At 40.1% G+C, this 19,925-nt stretch overlaps 1 protein-coding gene across 3 annotated transcripts in view; it reads left to right on the top strand.

The window, feature by feature from the left end:
- The first annotated feature begins 370 nt into the window (after window positions 1–370).
- The window catches only part of RAPGEF4 (Rap guanine nucleotide exchange factor 4), a 159,723-nt gene continuing 140,168 nt past the window's right edge, over window positions 371–19,925 (top strand). The window contains exons 1-3 of one of the 3 annotated variants that reach the window (XM_030017964.1): window positions 371–635; window positions 13,704–13,846; window positions 14,994–15,082. In XM_030017964.1, the coding sequence (XP_029873824.1) occupies window positions 571–635; window positions 13,704–13,846; window positions 14,994–15,082 (297 nt within the window). In that variant the 5' untranslated portion in view covers window positions 371–570. The remainder of the gene's footprint in view (window positions 636–13,703; window positions 13,847–14,993; window positions 15,083–19,925) is intronic. The other 2 variants (XM_030017963.1, XM_030017965.1) reach the window with 2 other exon arrangements.

Raw genomic sequence — 19,925 nt, 5'->3', positions numbered from 1 at the left:
TGCACCTTCCTTCTGCTCAGCAACTGCGGGTTTACTACCGGGGGGACAGACACACAGGGCTTTGGAGAGCTGCTAAAATACTCCCGAGCTGCTTATTATAATTAAAAAGCTTGTATTTCCCCCCACCCCCAAACCCAGCCACGGACATCTCTGGTGAAGCAAGGGCAGGGACCAGTACGCCGGGCTCAAGTGTGCTGAGGAGCTCACGAAAACCGGAGGAGGACGACACCACCTTCCAGGAGGGGGGCAGCTCCTTTCCGCCCCCTCCCCGGGCCGCTACCCGCCGGCTGCGGGGCGGCAGGGCCGGGCGCTCCTCCCGGCCGGGCCGACAGGTGCCCGGGCGGCCGAGGCGGCGCCAGGTCACCGCCCAGCCGCGGGCCGAGGCGGGCGGACCCGCACCCACGCGCACCGCTGCCTGCAGCGGGCAGGGCGGGCTGCCGCGGGGGCCTGGGCGAGCCCATCGCGCCGTGCGCGGAGGGAGGGAGCGAGGGAGGACGGACCGACCGACCGGCGGGCGGGCGGGGGGAGCCGCCGCCAACCGGGTGCGCGGCGACCTGATCCCTGTCCAACATGGTCGCCGCTCACGCCTCCCATTCCTCATCCTCCGGCGAGTGGATCGCTTGCCTGGATAAAAGGTATCGGCATCTTCACAGGAGCGGCTGCGGAGGGATGCTGTGTGCGTGTAACCTGCCCCCCCCCGCATGCGTGCGTGCATGCATGCATGCATGTATATGTGTGTGTGTGTGTGTGTGTGTGTGTGTGTGTGCGCGGACACCCCCTCCCCGCTCCCCATCAGATCCTGCCTTACATAAGGAGCGTGCAGGTGGGAAGCAAAATGCCCGGAGGAAGCCGAGTCGGGGCGGACGGGCAGGATGAGGGCTCGAAATGCTCCGGCAGCCGAGGGGACGTGTAGTTCCCACTGGGATAGCTGCTCTCCGCCGGGCTCTGCTGCCCGGAAAATGCTGCACGTGGTGGAGGAGGGGGAGCTCCAGGGCGGGGAGAGGGCGCCGCGGCCCGGCGGCCTGGGGCTGCCGGCCGGGGACCCGCCGTGCCAGCCGTGGCAGACCCGCTGCCTGCGGCGATCGCGCCCCAGTCCGCCCTCCGCCTCGCCTCACAGCCCCTCACCTCAGCACACGGGCCCCGGCCTCGCCTCGCCTCACCTCACCTCAGCACGCCGCCCCCCGCCTCGCCTCACCTCAGCACACTGCCCCCCGCCTCGCCTCACCTCACCTCAGCACGCCGCCCCCCGCCTCGCCTCAGCACACTGCTCCCCGCCCCGCCTCGCCTCGCCTCGCCTCAGCACACCGCACCGCTCCCTTCCCCCCCCACTTCACAGCCCCCGACCCAGCCACCTGACAGGTCGGGCGGGAAAGCACGGACCCTCGCCTCAGAGCACTCAGTGGCGCAAGCAGGTGCAGCACTGTTGGCCGGAGGGTGGGAAAAATAAAAATGTCCGCCCCGAAAAAGGCCGCCGGAGGCTCCCGTCAGCGGCGGCAGCCTCTTCCCCCCGCAGTGGCGTCCTGGGGGCCTGCGGTTGTCCGCCAGGCTGGCGGCAGCGTTTGTTGCGGGTCAGGTACAGGTGGGCGGCCAGCACTGTGTAGGTGGGAGTTATGGCTGGCTAACGTGTGCTCAGAGGTGGTGTGCTCACTTCTAAAAATACAGGCAATTTTTTTTTTTTTTTTTTTTTTTTTAATAATTTCTTTGGACTGCTTCCCCCGGGTGTTGCAGCAGCGAGTCTCACGGTGTTGAGTTGCATGGTGGGTGGTTTGACCGTCCTTTGCTGTATTCCTACCTTCAACACTTACTGGATTAGTTCATAAGTGAAGTAATTTGATTTCTGAACGCTCACAGTGTCTCCTGTAGTCTAGGAAAATAGTTAACAAAAATTTACACCATAAATATGCTATATGGTTCAAATAAAGCTATTGAAGAGAATTCACTTAACATGGCATATAGCAGTTTGCTGAGCATCATTAGCCAGCTTTTCGCAGTTGATGCCATTTGGGGCTGCGCCGTGGAGAGAAGCCTTTGTGCACACAGAAGGAACCTTCCTTTTCTCATAATTTCTACCATTACCAGGTAACCTCCTAGTGTTGTAGGACTGCATCTCTGATTAGGTTTTCCTTAACAGTCCAGGCAGCAAACTGTAAGAAGTTAATGAAACTTTCAGTCTAGACACCTACCACATATACTGATCGCCCTCTGTAACACATGACTTAAAAGAAGACTGACTGCTTAGAGGTTGAATAATGTCTATAAATGTTGAAAGTACTCTAAATGTAAATACAAACAGAACTGGTGATGGTAACCTACCCATATAAAAACCAAAGTGAAGCAGAGGGCCTGATTGTCTGCTCTGTAAACTGACATTGTGCAGATGTGAAGAAGGAGAATATGAGCCCCAGTACTTTTAGATAGGTAATCCTGTCAGTTCTCAGGTTTCTTGAATGCAATACATTGTGTGATCTAAATTGTAAACTAAAATTCAGGGGTTTGTGCTTAATGGGGTGCATAGCCTTGCAGAGTGAACAATGTTTTTAGGAAACACATGAGGCATTTTGTTTAGAAATCTCTCTGCCACTATATTTATATGCAAATTAATATGCTGACCATTTTTATAATGGGAATTTCATTAGAGCTCTTAAGAAGAAACTTTTTCTTCTCTTTTTGTTACTTGGAGTAAGCTAATGGCACCAGTTTGTTGAGTGGAAAGAATCAGTTCCAGGTGCCCTGAAGGTTTATGTATTGTTATCCTTTCCCGGAAGGCAATCTGGATGTAGGACAAACCCAGGATGATTGTAGGTTTTTTCCTGGTCTCTGTCATGCTTTGCTTTGTGATCATAGGAAGTACAATTAGGTGTTTTGTTCTGGTTTTCCATTTAAAAAATACAGTTAAAGCTGTGTTGGGAAAGTGCTATAGAAATCTAAGTACTATTAGGTATAGCATTTTTAATTAATTTACACACTTGTATTTCTAGAGGGTATTTCTTTTCTATAGATGATCTATCAGTGTACTCATTTGAATTATTATGTAATTTCTATGTATTTTAAGCTTTTAAAAAAATCTTACAGCATTTTCTAACCTAGGTGTGGATTCTGTGAATATAGGATAATTTAATGAGACAATTCTCTGTAGGATACCATGTGTTTTTATTAAATAATAAATATAGTTTTAATATGTTTTAGTTAATGAATATATTTTCAGGAGGAAGGCAGTTCTAAAACTGGTATGCTTTAGAATTTCAGGTGAGCCTCAGCAAAGACAATTAAAATGGCATGTAATATGGATTATCCAAATTCATTCTTTTAAAAAAGGGAGAATTAAACTCTAAATGGGAATAACAAAACACATAATGTACAGAAATGATGTGTTTTGTATATGTTCTTCATGTTTTTCTCCAAGTCACATATCAAACCAGAACTACTAACATCTAAAACAAGAGCACATATAAAAATGAAGAACGACCAAAATGTTTCAGGAGAAATGTTATTACCGTGCAGAGTACTGTGGGCTAGCACCACCAGTGCTTTGACCATGCAGCTTCCGTGTGTGGTTACTAACCACAAAAGCCAAAGATCAGCACTTTAAAATCAAATACACAGGACAGTATTTATATATAAAGTCACAAGTGCAAAGGTAAGGAAAAGCAGGAACAGAAAAGTTCAGAACACTGTGCTCTATCAGGAATATTTTATTTTTGCAGGAGAGAAAGATCATCAGTGGTGAGCAACTGTACATCCTGGTTGTACCTGGAGATGTAAATAATTTTTCTGTTAAGGAAACCAGTCCTTTTATCTTTGAAGTAAATAGTTGCCTTAGCACTGATTTCCTAGGGAGCAGAAGCATGCCTACCATCTTAGCATTTTTCTGTATGTCCAATCTGCACATAATTAAAATAAGGTTGCTGATTTATGCAAGTGTGTATAATTAGCTTAGAAACAATGTCTGCTCTACTCTCATGGTTTCTTTCACAACACAGACTATCTAACCAGGAAATTTCCATGTTGACATATCTTTACTGAATGGTAGACAATGTATTTTTTACGTAACTATTATTTCTCTAAACCTGATCACAGTTATGAATTCAGGTGTTGTATTGGATTCAAATACAAACTTTTTAATGATGTACAGCATTCACAACAGTCAGAGATCCCAGGATTTCATACCTGTCTATGGCATCGTGTTTTTCTTTGTATTAAATATAACATTCAGTCCTTAGCAGACTGGAGGAGTAGATCACAGAGCAAAGCATGTAACTTTGCTAGCCTATTGTGCTAAGAATGTTATGATCTTTGCTCAGCTATTTCTAAATTATTTAAATATGAACAGGCATTTCGAGGACATATTGTACATACCGAGCTTTTATATCCTTGTTAGACTTTCCACTTGATCATTTACATCTAACAAAACCAAAATAACACATACAGGATAATATCTCAGATCTGTACCTTAAGCCAAGCTCGCATAGATTTGAGTGTAAATTCGGACTGAAGCTATGTAATGGCAGCATATTGGAATCGGGATTTATTTTTTAGTTCACTGTAACATATATTTGAGATGTAAGTTATCTGTATGTGCTTAGTAGTCAACAGGTCTCTTGTGAGTATAGAGATAAGCTAGAATGAAGAACTGATATTCTGAAAGAATTGTCGTAAAAGAAATATGGAAAATGCTTGTCATCTTCTATAACCTATAATTATGTCAAAGATAATGGGATATAGATTTATAATCAGGCAATATTGTGAATATTTTAGAATTGCTTTACAATGCTATTTTATTTACTTTTAAAATGTATTTTTATGCGATTGGTAAAACATACACTGACTTCTACCCTTGCTTTTTATTTGTAACAAATCCATAGAAATAACACCACCATTTTTCACATAGTTTGGATCTGAACAAAATCATTGACATACACTGCAGCTCCTGTTGGCCTGCGTGCTTGGCATTTTCTCTCTGTATGTCATACGTGGCTAAGCTGGTGTATACTTGGATCAAGTCTGTGTGGGGATGTATCGGCAGCAGGCACCATGGTGGATGTGGAATCTCGGAGACAGAGCAGTATAGACATAGCCCAAATGCTTTCTAGTACTTGTGCAAAGGTGCACTCTTCTGAGAATGATGAATAATAACAAATTTATCTTTCCGCATCATACAACTCATTTTCTAGTCCAGTGCAAAGGTGCAGTCTTTGATGAATAATAAAAAAGCCCTTTTTCTTTCCGTATCTTCTCAGAGAGACCAAAGTAATTGTTAATATAGCTTGCCATAAGCTTGCAGATCTGTGCATTTTATTGAATATATGAATTCATAATAACTCGTAGAGAGCAGGAGTTGTATTTTAAACAAATTCAAGCTGTTTTATTCTCTGCTCACGCGCTTAGGCATTTCTAGTATCAGCTTCCATTTGTTACATGTGGTTGCAGTAAGTTACACACTTGTTCTATGGACAGGTATTAAGAGGAAGAAAAAGTGATTGCCCTAGCATTCATGTGTATAAACATTGTCATGGCCCACCAGTAAACTAGTATGTGCACATGCCTATTAGGACACGATATATTCAAATTTAGTTGGTAGTCTTGTAGAGTGGCTGCATGACTGGTGTGGTACTTGTGCAACTGTAGGTTTTCTCTTTTACCAGGTGATACTGCAAACGTGTCTAAACTGTCATTGCCTGAGTTATTTCTGGCATGTTGTTAGGATTTGATCTCTAAAATCCTGTATTCTGAGCAGATTAAATTTCTTTTGTAACAAAAACTCATATTCTAGCAAAGGAATAAAAACCCAACAAACTAGCTAATTGAAATCATGCCCTTAAAGCCACCAGATATTTTTCAAATACAAGTATTTTTTGTATTGTGTGACATCTGTTTTTGTGTGCATCTTACAATTTGCTGCATTTAACAAGCCTATCATTCTTACGATACTTCCTTTGTTCTTTAGTATTTTTTGTGCTGTATCTGGCATGATCACTTACTACTCATGCTGCTTTATCAGCATCCTCAATGAATGTTTTGTGAACTGACTTTCCACTTCATCTTTGAATTCAGCAGTTGTCAAAATGTATGTCAATGTAAATCTGTAGAAGTTATTTCATAGTTGTTGTAAGTTTTAAATTTTCATTAGCTGTAACAATGCAGATCCTAAATGGGTAAAAGTGCATTTGGCATGGTGTATTGGTGGATGGCAGTGGCCAGAGTTTGAATCAAAGGATATCATCACTTGTGCATATTGTTCAATTATAAATTTCATTTGCAATGTATCTCAGAGTCTGTCGTCATATTAAAATGCTTTTGATGCCTATTATGAAGCTGCAGTGCTGGTTAATGTAATTTCATCCAGATCTACTTCTGTCAAATGGAATTTTAACTGTCCCGAGCTCCACTTCACATTTATGAAAGTTGGAGGGTTTATTCAATAAGGTTTAGTCACACCTTGATTGCAAAGCATGCACCATACATAAAAATTTTCATAAATGAAAAGGAGAAAATTTCATTGTAATTTTATTTTTTCTCTTGAAGTATTTTGTCTTTTTAAAAAGCATATGAAAGTGAAAAAAATTCTTTTATGTTTTGTTTCTTATTATAGCTGTATTGTTCAGGTAGTGTATTTTTAACTTGAGATAAATCTTTCTAAATATCATTACGTAATAGATACATCTTTTGGCATTCCACTGTTTATACAGATCTAAAAATTGACCTGTTGGAAGGATGCATAATCTGTAGAGCAGGGTATGTAAAGAAACAAAGCACAATTCATTGCTCTGTCTAACCCTCCAATAATTTTTCAGTGCATTGGCCAAACTGAGTTGAAGGCACAAATATAAGTGAGTAATACAATAATGAGATGAGTGTGTAGGTAAAGGAGAGTCCCCCATATTTGCATTCTTTTGGCCCTCGCTGAAGAAGACAGAACTCAACTATTACAAATTCTGTCTTGACTACAGCTGGTTGGTCTGTATTTAACTGGCTGGTCAACCAGTACCTGCGTAGATCAGGATTATCTACAGCATTTCTTGTGCCTTGTATAGCAGGACATGAGAGATTATCACAGGGGTTCTGAGTGTAGGTGACAGTAGTAATTTGTTGGAAACTAAGCATCAGCAGTTTTACTTGTGTTGCACCTTTTTTTTTTTTTTTTAAACTCTGGAATGATTTTTATGTATAAGAATCCTAGGGAACAGGGTTTAAATAAAATTTTACTTCCTGTGTGTCAGAGGAAATGTGAAAACTGGAATCCCAAAGTCTCATAAAATGGAAATCAAAAGAAAAGAATTGTAATTTGATTATTATTTGAAAGCCTCATGATGAGGCTTTTCCCATGACAAGGGAAAGAGGAGCTGAAATGTGAATGTTGAAAACATGGATTTGGTAATACTACTGTAACAAGTGCAAAGTGCCTCTTGGGGGCGGGGAGAGTTGATTGCCTTTTGTCCCCATGGAAGTAAACCCTTATCTGGACATTACTTCAGATTACAAGTAACTTCATTTATATCTAGGATTTAAGTCTCTTTCCATAGGTCTGTAATGCTTTGATAAGTAACTGGTATCCCTCTCTTAAACTTTCCTTTCTCAAAGAGAAGTTAAAAGTCAAAGAGCCTTACAGCATTGCTTGGAGGACAGAGGTGCCTCAGTGTTGTCCTGCTCTCACTATGGGAAAATGGTATCTTGGTACTAGTATTCTGCATCCTACTGCTTTGCTTTTCTGCATGTCAGGAAAGGGTAGGAGAAAGTACAGGTATCACAGAGGAATGAGCTGGTTTCAATGGTATTCCTTGCTGTTTTCTCCGTGCTCATGTTTCAAAGCAGAATATACTTTAAAATATTGTTAAAATTCACAAAATGGTCCATGGTACTGCTTACTGGTACTTTCCAGCTCATAGAGTTTGCCTTTGCATCTTTGAAGAGATGTTTCAGTTTTAACCCAGAGATGAACTAGTTTTATTTGTCTATTATATAGTCTGATACTCTGTTTTCTACAGACAGCCTTGCCAGTGGAAGAAATACATCATATCTGCTCATCCTTCATGGGCTGTTCATTGCTGTCTGAAGTGCAGTATTTTGCCCTTTTAAAGAGTTAAAAAAGAGCAAGGGAAGGAAATAGACTTCAGTGTTTTCATTCAGTTAGAGCAGGGTTCAGATCTTTGAACAGATGTTATAGAAATAAACATTTTAAAATTCTAGAGGCATCTTGGCAAAGAAGGTGAAACTGCTTATCTTCTGTTTTTTCTTTTTCAAGTGTCAAACCAATTATGAGGAAGAACCTAAAAAGGACATATGTGGTAGAAGAGAAAGTAATAGGTTATAGCTAGATAAACTTGATAAAAACAAAACAAAAAACTTCAGCTTGTTCCTTTCTTCTAGGTTAACAAGTCTTTCACAGCATACATAAACATTCAAATATTTAGTCTTAACACCATCAAAATAGTTTCTTTTATAAAGCTATATATGCTGCGCATGAACAGGAATACTTGCCCAAATTGTGTAAGTGAAGAATTGTAGCAATTATCCTCTGTCTGTGTTTAAACTTTGAGCTTGAATACTTTGCACTTAAAAATATGAAATAGCCTTCTGAAGATACACTTCTGGCAGTTTTTTTTATAATTTCCTTTTACAGATAGTCAAGTAGACATTGTCAAGAAAATTGTTTTATCTCTATGAAATATATGCCTGAAATCTTCACAACCAAATAAATCAGGGGTAAAATATCCTTTAAAGAAGATGTATAACTAGCATTGATGCTGTTACTTGTATATGTATGCTGTGATGTTGTATTGAAGAAGCAGAAGGAGAAGATAGATGATGTCTTGAAAACATTACTGCCAGATAAGAGTTACTATGCTCCAAAGAGGCAAATTAGCAATATAAATAAGGAACTGGATAAAGCATTCAGTGGTCAAACAAAACAGAAGGGCTTGCAGGATAGTGAAAATACTCTTGCTTTTTGTAATTTCCTAATAATTTTGTAGCCCTGCTTTGCAGCACTGGAAATGCCCACCTCACTTTGGCCACAGTGAAATGGGATGTCAGCGCAGTATCCTGTTGAGATACAAATTTGGGGACAATCATTTCAAATTGAAGATTAGAGGGGGGAGTGTAGGAGTGTCACCCATGCATTATCCTTCATGGTAAGAGTGTGAAGTTTTCATTTCCAAATCAGTCATTCCTCCTGCATGGTTCTGTCCTGGCATTTGCTATGGTCATGGCATGATACCTACTCAGTTACGGTTGCCAGGCCAGTTAGTGAAGTGTGGTTACTACAGCAGCTGCTAAAGCTCTTTCTGGGCTTGTACCCTGCAGATTTAAGGGAAATGGAGATATAGCAGAAGCTGTCCCACAAAGATGCTGAAAAGTTGGGAAAAAGGAGTAAGAAGCTCGTATTTTTTAAGCAAAAAAGGTGAAGACAAATGTAACACTTCCACAGTTTGTTTTAATTAAAATTTATTTTAAATTGGGTGAGGCAGCCTAGGGAGTGGGTGCTTCACTGGATAGGGTCATAGATTTTCTACAAGAAGGATGGCCTTGCCTTAAAATGCTTCTGCTCTAGCTCATACCTCTACCAAACTGTTGAGAGCTGAAGAATTTTAATTGATTTAGGAGGCTTGTCCACACTTTTAGATTCATCTATGGTCCTATTCCATACATTGGGCTAGAGCTTTCAGAAACAGGAGTACACTTAGGAAAGGACAGAAGCTTTAGCAGAAAATCCAGTGGTAGTTGAAGTCTCACTGAAATGCATTTTTTTAACTTCTTATGCTCACAGATATCAAGTTATAACTCTGCAGCATCAGCAGTGAGGAGACACTTCAGTAGCATACCAGCATCAATGTCAAAGAACAGAACAGACGGACATCCTTACCAGCACTAGTTTAGCAGAGGGGGGCTGAACTCGGTGAGATTGCTCTCTAGTGAACAGCAGTGGTGATCACAGAGGAGTGACTTCAGATGCTCTGATACGGTCTCTGGAAAAGCCTTTCCAAAGGCTTTTGGAGCCATGTAGGGGGTGTAGGGAGATTCACCTCCTTGTCCTTGGTTTCGGTAATGGTTCCTTTCTAGATTAATACCACTGCCTCCTATCAGTGTGACTACAGTGACATTAAAGCTTGAATAATTCTCCATCTGCCATCAGTAGTACTTTTCTAATTAATAGGTTTAATCATTGATGTTTTGAGGAATATATTATAATATTAGCTTGTTAAATATTATTCCAAACTATGCATTAAAAGAGCCAAGTTTGCAGCAATTTAGTAAGATAGCTGCAATGAGGAAGTAAATTTATGTTGTCCTGTACTGATGTTGTTCCATGCTAGGCAGCTTGTACTTAGGAAATAGAAAACAAAATTTGGCATCATAAATATATTCATTAATGTTAATTTAATGATGATGACAACAGTTACAATGATGATAATTTTATTAAAAGATAGTTTGTAGAAAGTGGTCAAACTTTGCCTGAGTGTGGAAAAGCAGTTAATTGATGCCATGGTGTTTTATTATTCTCATTATGCTGTCTCACTAAGTATCCTTTTGAAACCAGTCTCATTGTTATACCTTATAAGCACTTAATAGAATGAGTTTGAGTGCTACTACTATTACTGTTACACTGCAATCTGGAGATTGTACACAGGCAAAATCCCATGTCCTAGTAAGGACTAAGGGCCACCTCAGCTTGGGTCACCTAGTGTTAGTTAATTGCCTACTCCTAAACATTGAGGACATTTCCCAGGAGCTCTGATAAATCCAAAGGCACTTTGTTGTCAAACAACTTAGATCCTAGTTCATTTTTATGTTTATTCACCATCTTAACCAAACAGCTAATTCTTATACTAGGTGTTTGTCTGTGTGTCTTGTTTGAGAGACATTAGTAAGTTGTTATTCTGGGGTACAGTTAAGATTCTTTGCATGTTTCTGTGCTGGCTACTGGTTTTGGTTTTTTTTTGTATAACATAGGTGGAGGAAAAGGTATATTTTCTAAGATAGATTAATGATTAAATCATTCACTGAAAGCCTCTCCCAAATTCTAGCTTTGTTTCCAAATGTGCTGGATCAAAATGTGTGCCCTCCTGGTAAAAATATTTGTGGAAATTTTGTGGTACACAGTAGTATTAAACCCAGTGTATTTTGAAGAAAAGCTATGGAAACAAATGGCTTGCAGTAATGAATTATTAAGAAACATTGTAAGGAATGTAACAATTTTCAGATTACTACTATGCATGTTACTTAGAAATTTGGATTCCTCTTTTTGTTTAGAGCATGGCTGTGTGTTTCCCTTCAAATGCCCACTTCATGTACTCCAAGTGGAAGTAACGGCTGCTAATACAAAGTGCTCAGCTGCTTTGCTAAAGTAAGCCACTAGGAACACACAACTTTGATTTGTCTTTCCCAATAAATATGGAGTTTGGTTTCTCACTGCTGTGCTGATGTTTAAAACTCCGAAAAGCGTGGCTCAGCTACCTGTGGGAATGCTTGTCCTTCCATGATGACTCACTTAACTGGGGTCATGAAGCAGTTTTGTCAGAAGAAAGAGCTTTTCCTGCAGTTCATCTGCCTGACATGACACTCCTTGCCACATCAATGGAAGTGAGCCCTGCTCACACCTTCTGAACTAGATGGAAACCCTGTCTCTTGAGCCGTCAGCAACTCTCAGGAGAAAAAGCTACACAGTTTATGAATTAAATCCCCTCAAATCTTGTCCTTTTGACAGGACCAGAACTGGAAGAGATTTCTGCACTCACATTTCAGAAAAGAGCACTGAGAGAAGAGTGTTGATTAAGTTTATACAACCTGATGCATGTTGTTTGCTAACTCTGTTTGCTTTTTCCCTGTCTGACTTTATTGAACAATTAGAACCACCAAACACTGAGATCCTACAGTCAATTCTATGCAAATAAACTGATGGACTTGAATGGAGTCAGCTATGAGCAGTTGTATGAATGAAACAGTCTCAGACACAGTTTTTCTAGGAAATGGGGATATTCTGAGAATGATGTCCCTTTTTTTCCATGTCGGGTTTTGCTGTTAATTTTGAGAGTCCATACATTAAGGGAGTTAGTGTCCCAAGTGCTAGTGTAGTTTGGGGAGGGATCTTGTATAAATGGATTTTAAATCTGTCTGCAAGCTGCACCTCTTAATCTTCTTAAATGGGTTTTGTCAAGAGAGTTAATGCTTATTAGTACCCGTCACCTAGTGCACAGTCAAAAAAAAGGAATGGGTGAAAATCTTACTTGAAATACTTCAAAAGGGAGCTGCTGTAGTTGATTGTGGTTTGAAGTGGTGAGAGGATGTCACTGTGATGTAGAAGCAACTGTATACACCAGAGAGTTACTCTTCTCATCTGTAGTTAATAAGGGTAAGTTGGAGTATAAATGAGGATAGATATTTAATCCCTCCTAGACTTAATTTAATAAGAAAGATGAGACAGAGATTCAGTGTGAGTAGGATTTGGGCTTCTTCCCTGAGACAAAGTTGGATCCCTTAAGTCTTTGATTCCAAAGAGGAATCTTTAAAAAAATCCTGTTGGAAGGAGTGCTTACACTGGGGGTGTAACAAAAAGATTATAGAGATATGTATTTGTGAACTTAGTCTTTGTTCATTGTAAGTTACCTGACCTGTTCATTTAGAAGCTCATCCACTGGCTAAAAGAACATTTTTGTCAGTAAAATTAACTAGCAGCATTTCAGTGAGTGATAGGTCTAATGATTACTGACAGTTGTCTATCTTTCTGGCACCCCTTTGTACATAAATGATTTCTGCATCTGATCCAGCATGATCTCCTAGGAACATTCTATGTTTCTTTCTGTACATAGTGGTAGGCATTTAGTCTGTTATGAAAGATTCTTTCTAATGCTTCAGCTAGTGGTTGGCTTACCTGCTGATTCATAATGTTTGATAATCACATTTAAAATATATGTTATGGAGCTAATTCACTTTAGTTTCATAAATACGTAGTAGTTTTCTGAACCTGCTGTACTGCTGGTCCACATGCTAGTTTGTTGGAGGAAGTTCTATGATCTTATTTTTCTTGAAATCTTGTTGTTTTAAAGGTGTTACTGTCATAGATTTTAAATATTTGGATTAAAACTCTTTACCGTTGCCAACGAAGAGTTAAGATTCTTGATTGCGTATTTAATTTGTCCAACATTAAGAGACAGGAACTGCATGAAAGAGAATGTACTGTATTAAAGTTTTCTTTCTTGCTTGAAAGTGAGAAGAGAAAACAGAACACTCAAGTTAGTTTGCACCTGGTAAAATGCAGAAAAGAGACGTGGATATTGGAGTTACTGCTGATATCGAAAGCTTTTCTTTTAGCCAGATAGAGAACTTCCATTTTGGGCACCAATTCCACAGAGCTCTTGTATGTTTGAACATTTGTTTATTCGTGTTCCCTTACAAACTTAAAACGATATATCATTATAAGCTCTTTAGGATAAGGACTGTATCATCATGTACGCTTTTAAAGTAATTGCTACAGCAGGACTTTGGTGCTAAATGGGGCTTCTGGACACTGCTGAAATGATAATAGTCATGCTCAAGTTGATAACGGACAGTTGTTAGGATGTTTTGAAAGGGTTTCATTGTGTACCTGTACGTAATTAGTTTATATTATAGTGTGATGTTTAATGCAAACATTTGTAAGTTTGGTGCATGTAGGTGGGGATGTTTCTTTGATAAAGCCCTTGAGAATTTTGTCCTTTGTTTTCTTGCAGACCTTTGGAACGTTCCAGTGAAGATGTAGATATAATATTTACACGACTGAAAGAAGTGAAAGCTTTTGAGAAATTTCATCCAAACCTTCTCCAGCAGATATGTCTCTGTGGATATTATGAAAATCTGGAAAAAGGAATCACATGTAAGAAAGCTTCATATGATAGTCTATTTTATGTAGATAAAATTAGGGGTTAGGTTGGGATTGTCTCTAGGAGATTGATGAGAGAGCACAGTCAGTGGAACGGCCATAAAAATGTTTACAGTCATAGTCATGGGGGAAGGTAGGACTAAAGTGCTGCTTGCTCTACAAGTGCAGTGTGTAGTGAATCTATGGTAACAATGCACGCATTATTGGATTTAGGACTCTGCCACTGTTTTGTTGAAAGATTAGAAGCAAGTCATTACACTTAAGCCTCATTCTTCCCCTGTAAATGTATTATTGATCTCTTTTGTAGGTTCTTTGTGATGTCAGGGGCAAAAGCGTATCACCTAGGCATATCACTAATAGCGTGTGGTTTGCAGTCACTGAATAACACAAGACAGATTTGCAGAGCTGCATACTGCTGTGGGGTACAACAGCTCTGTGCCTTCTCTGGCAGCCCATGTGCCAGATGAAGGTGGATAGGTGTGCTTGGTCTATGAAGCTGAGATAAAATTAAGTGGTGGTCCTGTGATGGGAATGTGTGAGTTCCCAGAGCTGTACCAGGGGAATAGCTAATGGAGACCTGTGGTATTTAGTAGAGTCTCGGGTACCCCTCAGGTAAATCTGGCATGCTTTAGGCACACAGCACTGGGGTTTACTTAGGGTAATAGGAATTCTAATATTCTGTAATCACACAGTTGAAATGCATGAACACAAAAGTCCTGCAGTTGCTTCTCAGCCAGAACTGTTACTGAAGTCAGTGGGAGCTGTGTCTGCTTTGGAAGATTCTGAATTTAAAAGGGACATTGTTCAGAAAGTCTTTGTTGTTGTTGTTGTTGTTGTTGTTGTTTTTTATTTTGTCTGTTTTGTTTATTAAGACAGCAGTAAAAGCAGAGCAAACTGGGGAGAAGAGTGAAGCCATTCTATGTGCTTTCACTGTTTCTGTAGTGTTATCGACCAGTTTACTAATATATGTGCTTTCCAGTGTCATTGGAAACACTATTGTAATAGTAAGTAAGTAGGCTGATACGACAAATTCTATAGTGCCAGCAGTGACTATAGTAGTACAGTAATATGAGAGAAAATGTTTGTTAATGTTGCTAAACTTAAAGAGATAGCTTTTATTTACAAGATTTCATCTTTCCAGTATTCCGTCAGGGTGATATTGGGACAAACTGGTATGCTGTTCTGACAGGATCATTGGATGTGAAGGTTTCTGATACAAGCAACCACCAGGTAAAATAGATTTTTTGTTTAAACCGTCCAGTCAGTCGTACAAAGAAAGGGTATGACTTATGCTGAGGTAGATAACAATAACATATATCATACAGATATTTTGTCCTATCACAAGCATGTTTCTCTGAGTCTGCTTTAGTCTCAGTTGTCCTTTCTCTATGGAGGTAAATCATGCCATTGATTTCAAGAAAACTGAAATGTAATGCTCTGAAAAGGGGTCTACATTTTAATATGAAACACGACTCCTCTGTCTTTTCTAATAGTGCCCTATGAAGTTAAGCTAAAGATCTAAGAGTTATTAATTCATTCCCTGGAAATACTTTAATTCAGTCCTTGTTCAGAAAGTTCAAACCAAACCCACCAACTTTGCAGTTGGATAACAGCATACTGCAGTCTCCACTGCAAGAATGGGAAAGTATTATAGTAATAGTAGAGTATTGGAACTGCTGCCATGTTAGAGCAGAAGCCTGGAGGTAATACCTCTTCAAGTGTTAACAAATACAAGAACAAGTAAAATTCCCCCCAAATTGCAAGCGATTTCTCAGTATCTTGGCACTCTGGGATTTACAAAATCGGGGAATTTAGAGTAAATAAATAAGTAAAAAGATGGGATATTCCTCCTGGAAAGTCTCCCACCCATGTCGTCTAACATCATGCTGACAAGTCATGCACTTCCTCCTGCGAGTTGAGTCTTCTGGGAAGACATCATGTCCCATTCCCTGCTCCCATGTTTGAGATCTGGGATTGTCCCATCTTGTAGGTCAGCATGGGGTTGTACCTCTGACATGTGACTCATTGTGCCTTCACATGAGTGGTACAACTACCCAGGACCTGAAGTGTAACACTACCCCTTTTTCCCACCTTGACCGAATATAGCATACATGGGGTGGGGTGGTGTATTCTTTGCCCAAAGTTTGGCTGATTGAGGAAGGCTTCTTGCTCATAGCAGATTGGCAGAAATTGGATTTTTCACTTTGTTAAGCACTGCATCACCAGTGAAATTGGGTCAGAATGCAGGTCTGGGCAGTGTGTGAACATTGGGTCTTTCTACTCACGGTAAGATGATAGATACAAAAGGAACTTCTTTCATATCATTATTTTTAGCAACCTCTTCACTGTACTAAGTAGAGACTGATTGAGAGTGTAATTAGCCCAATTTGAGCAATTCTCAGCACGGCCTGGCTGTCATTGGTATTGTCACGATTTGGAACAGGACTGGAGTCTTACGAGACCCTTTTCTGTGTGGGTCTGAAGCAATCAGGAGTATTTTCCAGTGTTTGCCAAAAGATGGCACTACACTGTTGTTAAGGTCCAATGTTCTTTACTGAATCAGAAAGAAATATATCCACAAAAATGTTCTGGATGTGGAAGTTAAATTAAGAATCTCTTTGGAGTGTTGATTTGTTCCTTTAGATGGAGAATGGAACGCTTCAGCCTTTTAAGAAATCTAATATGAATATTTTTTTCTGCTTGTTCAGATTCACTGCATTTTCCTGCCAATAGGAAACTACAGGACTACAATTCGCATAGTTCTAGTTCTAGAAATTATATTCTCCATTAATTTCTTAACCTCACATTTCTTTCTCTCAGGAGCAATGAACTGAATTCTTACCACTGCCTAGTTGCCATAGGATACAGCCTCACTGCCAAAAGGACAGCAGCTCATGCATTTACCATTCTAGTGCTGGATAAGTTTGGTGGTTAGGGACTCCTAAATAGTATTTAAGTCCAATATTTTCTCTGGTTTTGCTCCAGCTTGGTGTTTATACCGTGTCCTCACCTTGTCCATCCTTGGTCTCCTGCCTTTAGCTCCTGGGTACCCTGTTCCAGTCTTGCCTGTACTTTGCTGTTGGCATGGTGCTGGTCATCCTTGAGCTTGAAGTACTTGCTAGCACTCCCTGCCTACTGTGCTCACTACAAACGCAGGTGATGGAGAACATACAGTGTAGCTCCATAGGCGGGCAGCCCTGACAGACTCAGTTGCCAGCATTATGCTCCCAGCCAGGAATGGATGACCAGTGCTTAAGATGTAGGAATGCTTGTAACCTACCCTGGAGCACATTTTCCAGTAACAGCACCCAGGAGCCAAAGCTTCCTTTGCAGTCATAGTCATGGTCAATTGCTTTGCTGGTACCATATGTTACCATAAATGGCACTAATGCTAATGAGAAACTTCCAACAGAGCAGAAGAGATACAGAAATTTACCTGAGTTTACAAGTTTAAAAGTTTGTTTTCTCATGTAAAAATACAAAAGGACTATGCCATCTTTTCTAGGAAGACAGAAGCTAACTTTGTATTTAGGTTCCTATTGGTTAAAAAGTCTTTAGACATGACTAATAATCTTTTAATACTTAAGATGAGCAGGATGTACTAGATGACCTCCTGAGTTTTCTTGGAGCTTGAATGTTCCTATGATTATATGATGATGCCTACAGTGTTAATGTAAATACAGAAAATCAATTCTCTTGATTAAAAATATTAGTCCCACTTTTCTTAGGTGTTTGTATGTCTACCTGGGGAACTTAAATTTCAGCAAGCCTGGGAATAAATGTGTTGTGTAGCAGCTACCATGTGCTAATTCTTTATGCAGTCACCTTTGGTGTTTTGTAGCTTTCTCCCATTAAAAGTGCAGTAAGTTATTGTCGTGGTTTAACCCCAGCCAGCAACTAAGCACCACGCAGCTGCTCACTCACTCCCCCCCCACCCAGTGGGATGGGGGAGGAAATCGGGAAAAGAAGTAAAACTCGTGGGTTGAGATAAGAACGGTTTAATAGAACAGAAAAGAAGAAACTACTAATGATAATGATAACACTAATAAAATGACAACAGCAATAATAAAAGGATTGGAATGTACAAATGATGCACAGTGCAATTGCTCACCACCCACCGATCGACACCCAGCTAGTCCCTGCACGGTGATCCCCCTCCCCCACTCCCCCCAGTTCCTAAACTAGACATGATGTCCCATGGTATGGAATACACCGTTGGCCAGTTTGGGTCAGCTGCCCTGGCTGTATCCTGTGCCAGCTTCTTGTGCCCCTTCAGCTTTCTCGCTGGCTGGGCATGAGAAGCTGAAAAATCCTTGACTTTTTAGTCTAAACACTACTGAGCAACAACTGAAAACATCAGTGTTATCAACATTCTTCGCATACTGAACTCAAAACATAGCACTGTACCAGCTACTAGGAAGACAGTTAACTCTATCCCAGCTAAAACCAGGACAGTTATTCTGCACTTGGTGTGTGCTAAGAATGTCTTAATGGCCTTTGCTCCTACAAAGGCATGTAGTTACATGTCTTGCACTAGAATTTATATCTAAATGCACTAATGGATCAAGACTTCAGTGTAGCTAGTGAAGCATTAATTTGTACACATCTTCGCTGTGCATCAGCTTACTCATGCAGACACCCGTGATTTCTCACAGAAAATGTTAGTAATACTGATCAAGACCACGTTGAGAATTCATATAAACAGAAATATTAACATTACCTATTATTTGCTATTATGATAAGAGGAAGCATTCCATGTACTGATTTAAATGTTTTAATAAAGACAAACACATATTTAGGATCTCATAGGTAAAGCCTTGCTTTGGAAAATTTTCTGACTGCTTGCAAACTGTATTATGTCACAAGAGGGCAGTGTTAGAATATATAACAAACTGAGTACAGGCACTATTTAATACTAAAATGGCTAGTTTGAAAACCGTATTCAACTATTTACAACATACCTATTTTAAAGAGTTTGACCAGAGAAGATTTCTTTGTTGCTGTTAGTTCTGTTCCACTGAGGTGGTAAAATATGGTACCTGCTGCTGATCGTGATGGTAATTTCATTTGCCATTGAATGGGACAATACAATTTACAGTACAGAGATCTGCAGGATTACCCATCCAGTACATCCTGAGTGGTGGCTGGTCTGCTTTCTATACAAATTATTTATGAATTTTCTGTCTATTCGACAATCAAGAAGAGACTGAAGAGGACTCTTTTAAGGTAAAAATATCACACTATGATTTGCAGAGGTAAGTGTAATGAACTGCTTTGGTCTTGCCTCAACTTGTTTGTAACAAATACCCTGATAAATATTGTGCTTAAAAGACACACAAAGAGTTAGTAAGTCCCCTTCAAAATAAACAGAAAATGCAGCCTGTTTAGAATCTATCAGAAAGAGGTCTTTACCCTCAGTTATGAACAGATTCTGAATTTAACTTTTATTTGGCACTGTTACCTACCCAATGTTACAACCGAGGTATACAGTAATAAAAGTCCCTCTTAGAGATATTCCTAATTTGGTGTTGTCTTAAAAATACTGCTGACTGCCTTGTGTATGTTTAATTTTTGAACTCTATTTTGAAAATGAACAGATTCTGAAGGATGTTGATAATGTCTCAGAATAAAGCTGGGAATAAATGCATTATGACCAAAGCATCAGTGTGACATCTTTGCATCTTTGACATTCTGCAGCATTGTGTTTTACTGAATTAGATTCAGAGCCTTTTACCACAAATGATTAAGATTTATATTCCTATCTGATAAAACGGGAAGGAATGAAGAGAAGAAAGACAAAGACCAAATAGCAATTTGATCTGCAGTTTTGCTGTAGTCTGCCAGCTGAATTACAGTGTGCGCTAGGGGCTATTGCTAGTTTATCTTGTCTGTGTTTTGGTGGATTTTTTTTAAACTGATCAGATTTTAAAAACAGACCAAACTCAACACAGGGCATTGACTTTACAAACAATTAGCCTTTTTTTAGAAAAGCTTTAAAGGAGGAGCTGTGGGTGCTTGGGTGGTACAGCAGTGTCAGTTGTAGGAAGATGCAAAGGGCTGGGGATCAAAAGCC

This window comes from Aquila chrysaetos, chromosome 6 (genome assembly GCF_900496995.4).
Source record: "Aquila chrysaetos chrysaetos chromosome 6, bAquChr1.4, whole genome shotgun sequence".
Taxonomy (NCBI): Eukaryota; Metazoa; Chordata; class Aves; order Accipitriformes; family Accipitridae; genus Aquila; species Aquila chrysaetos.
The sequence above is the reverse complement of the archived record's forward strand: the minus strand, read 5'-3'. Positions and strand labels throughout refer to the sequence as shown.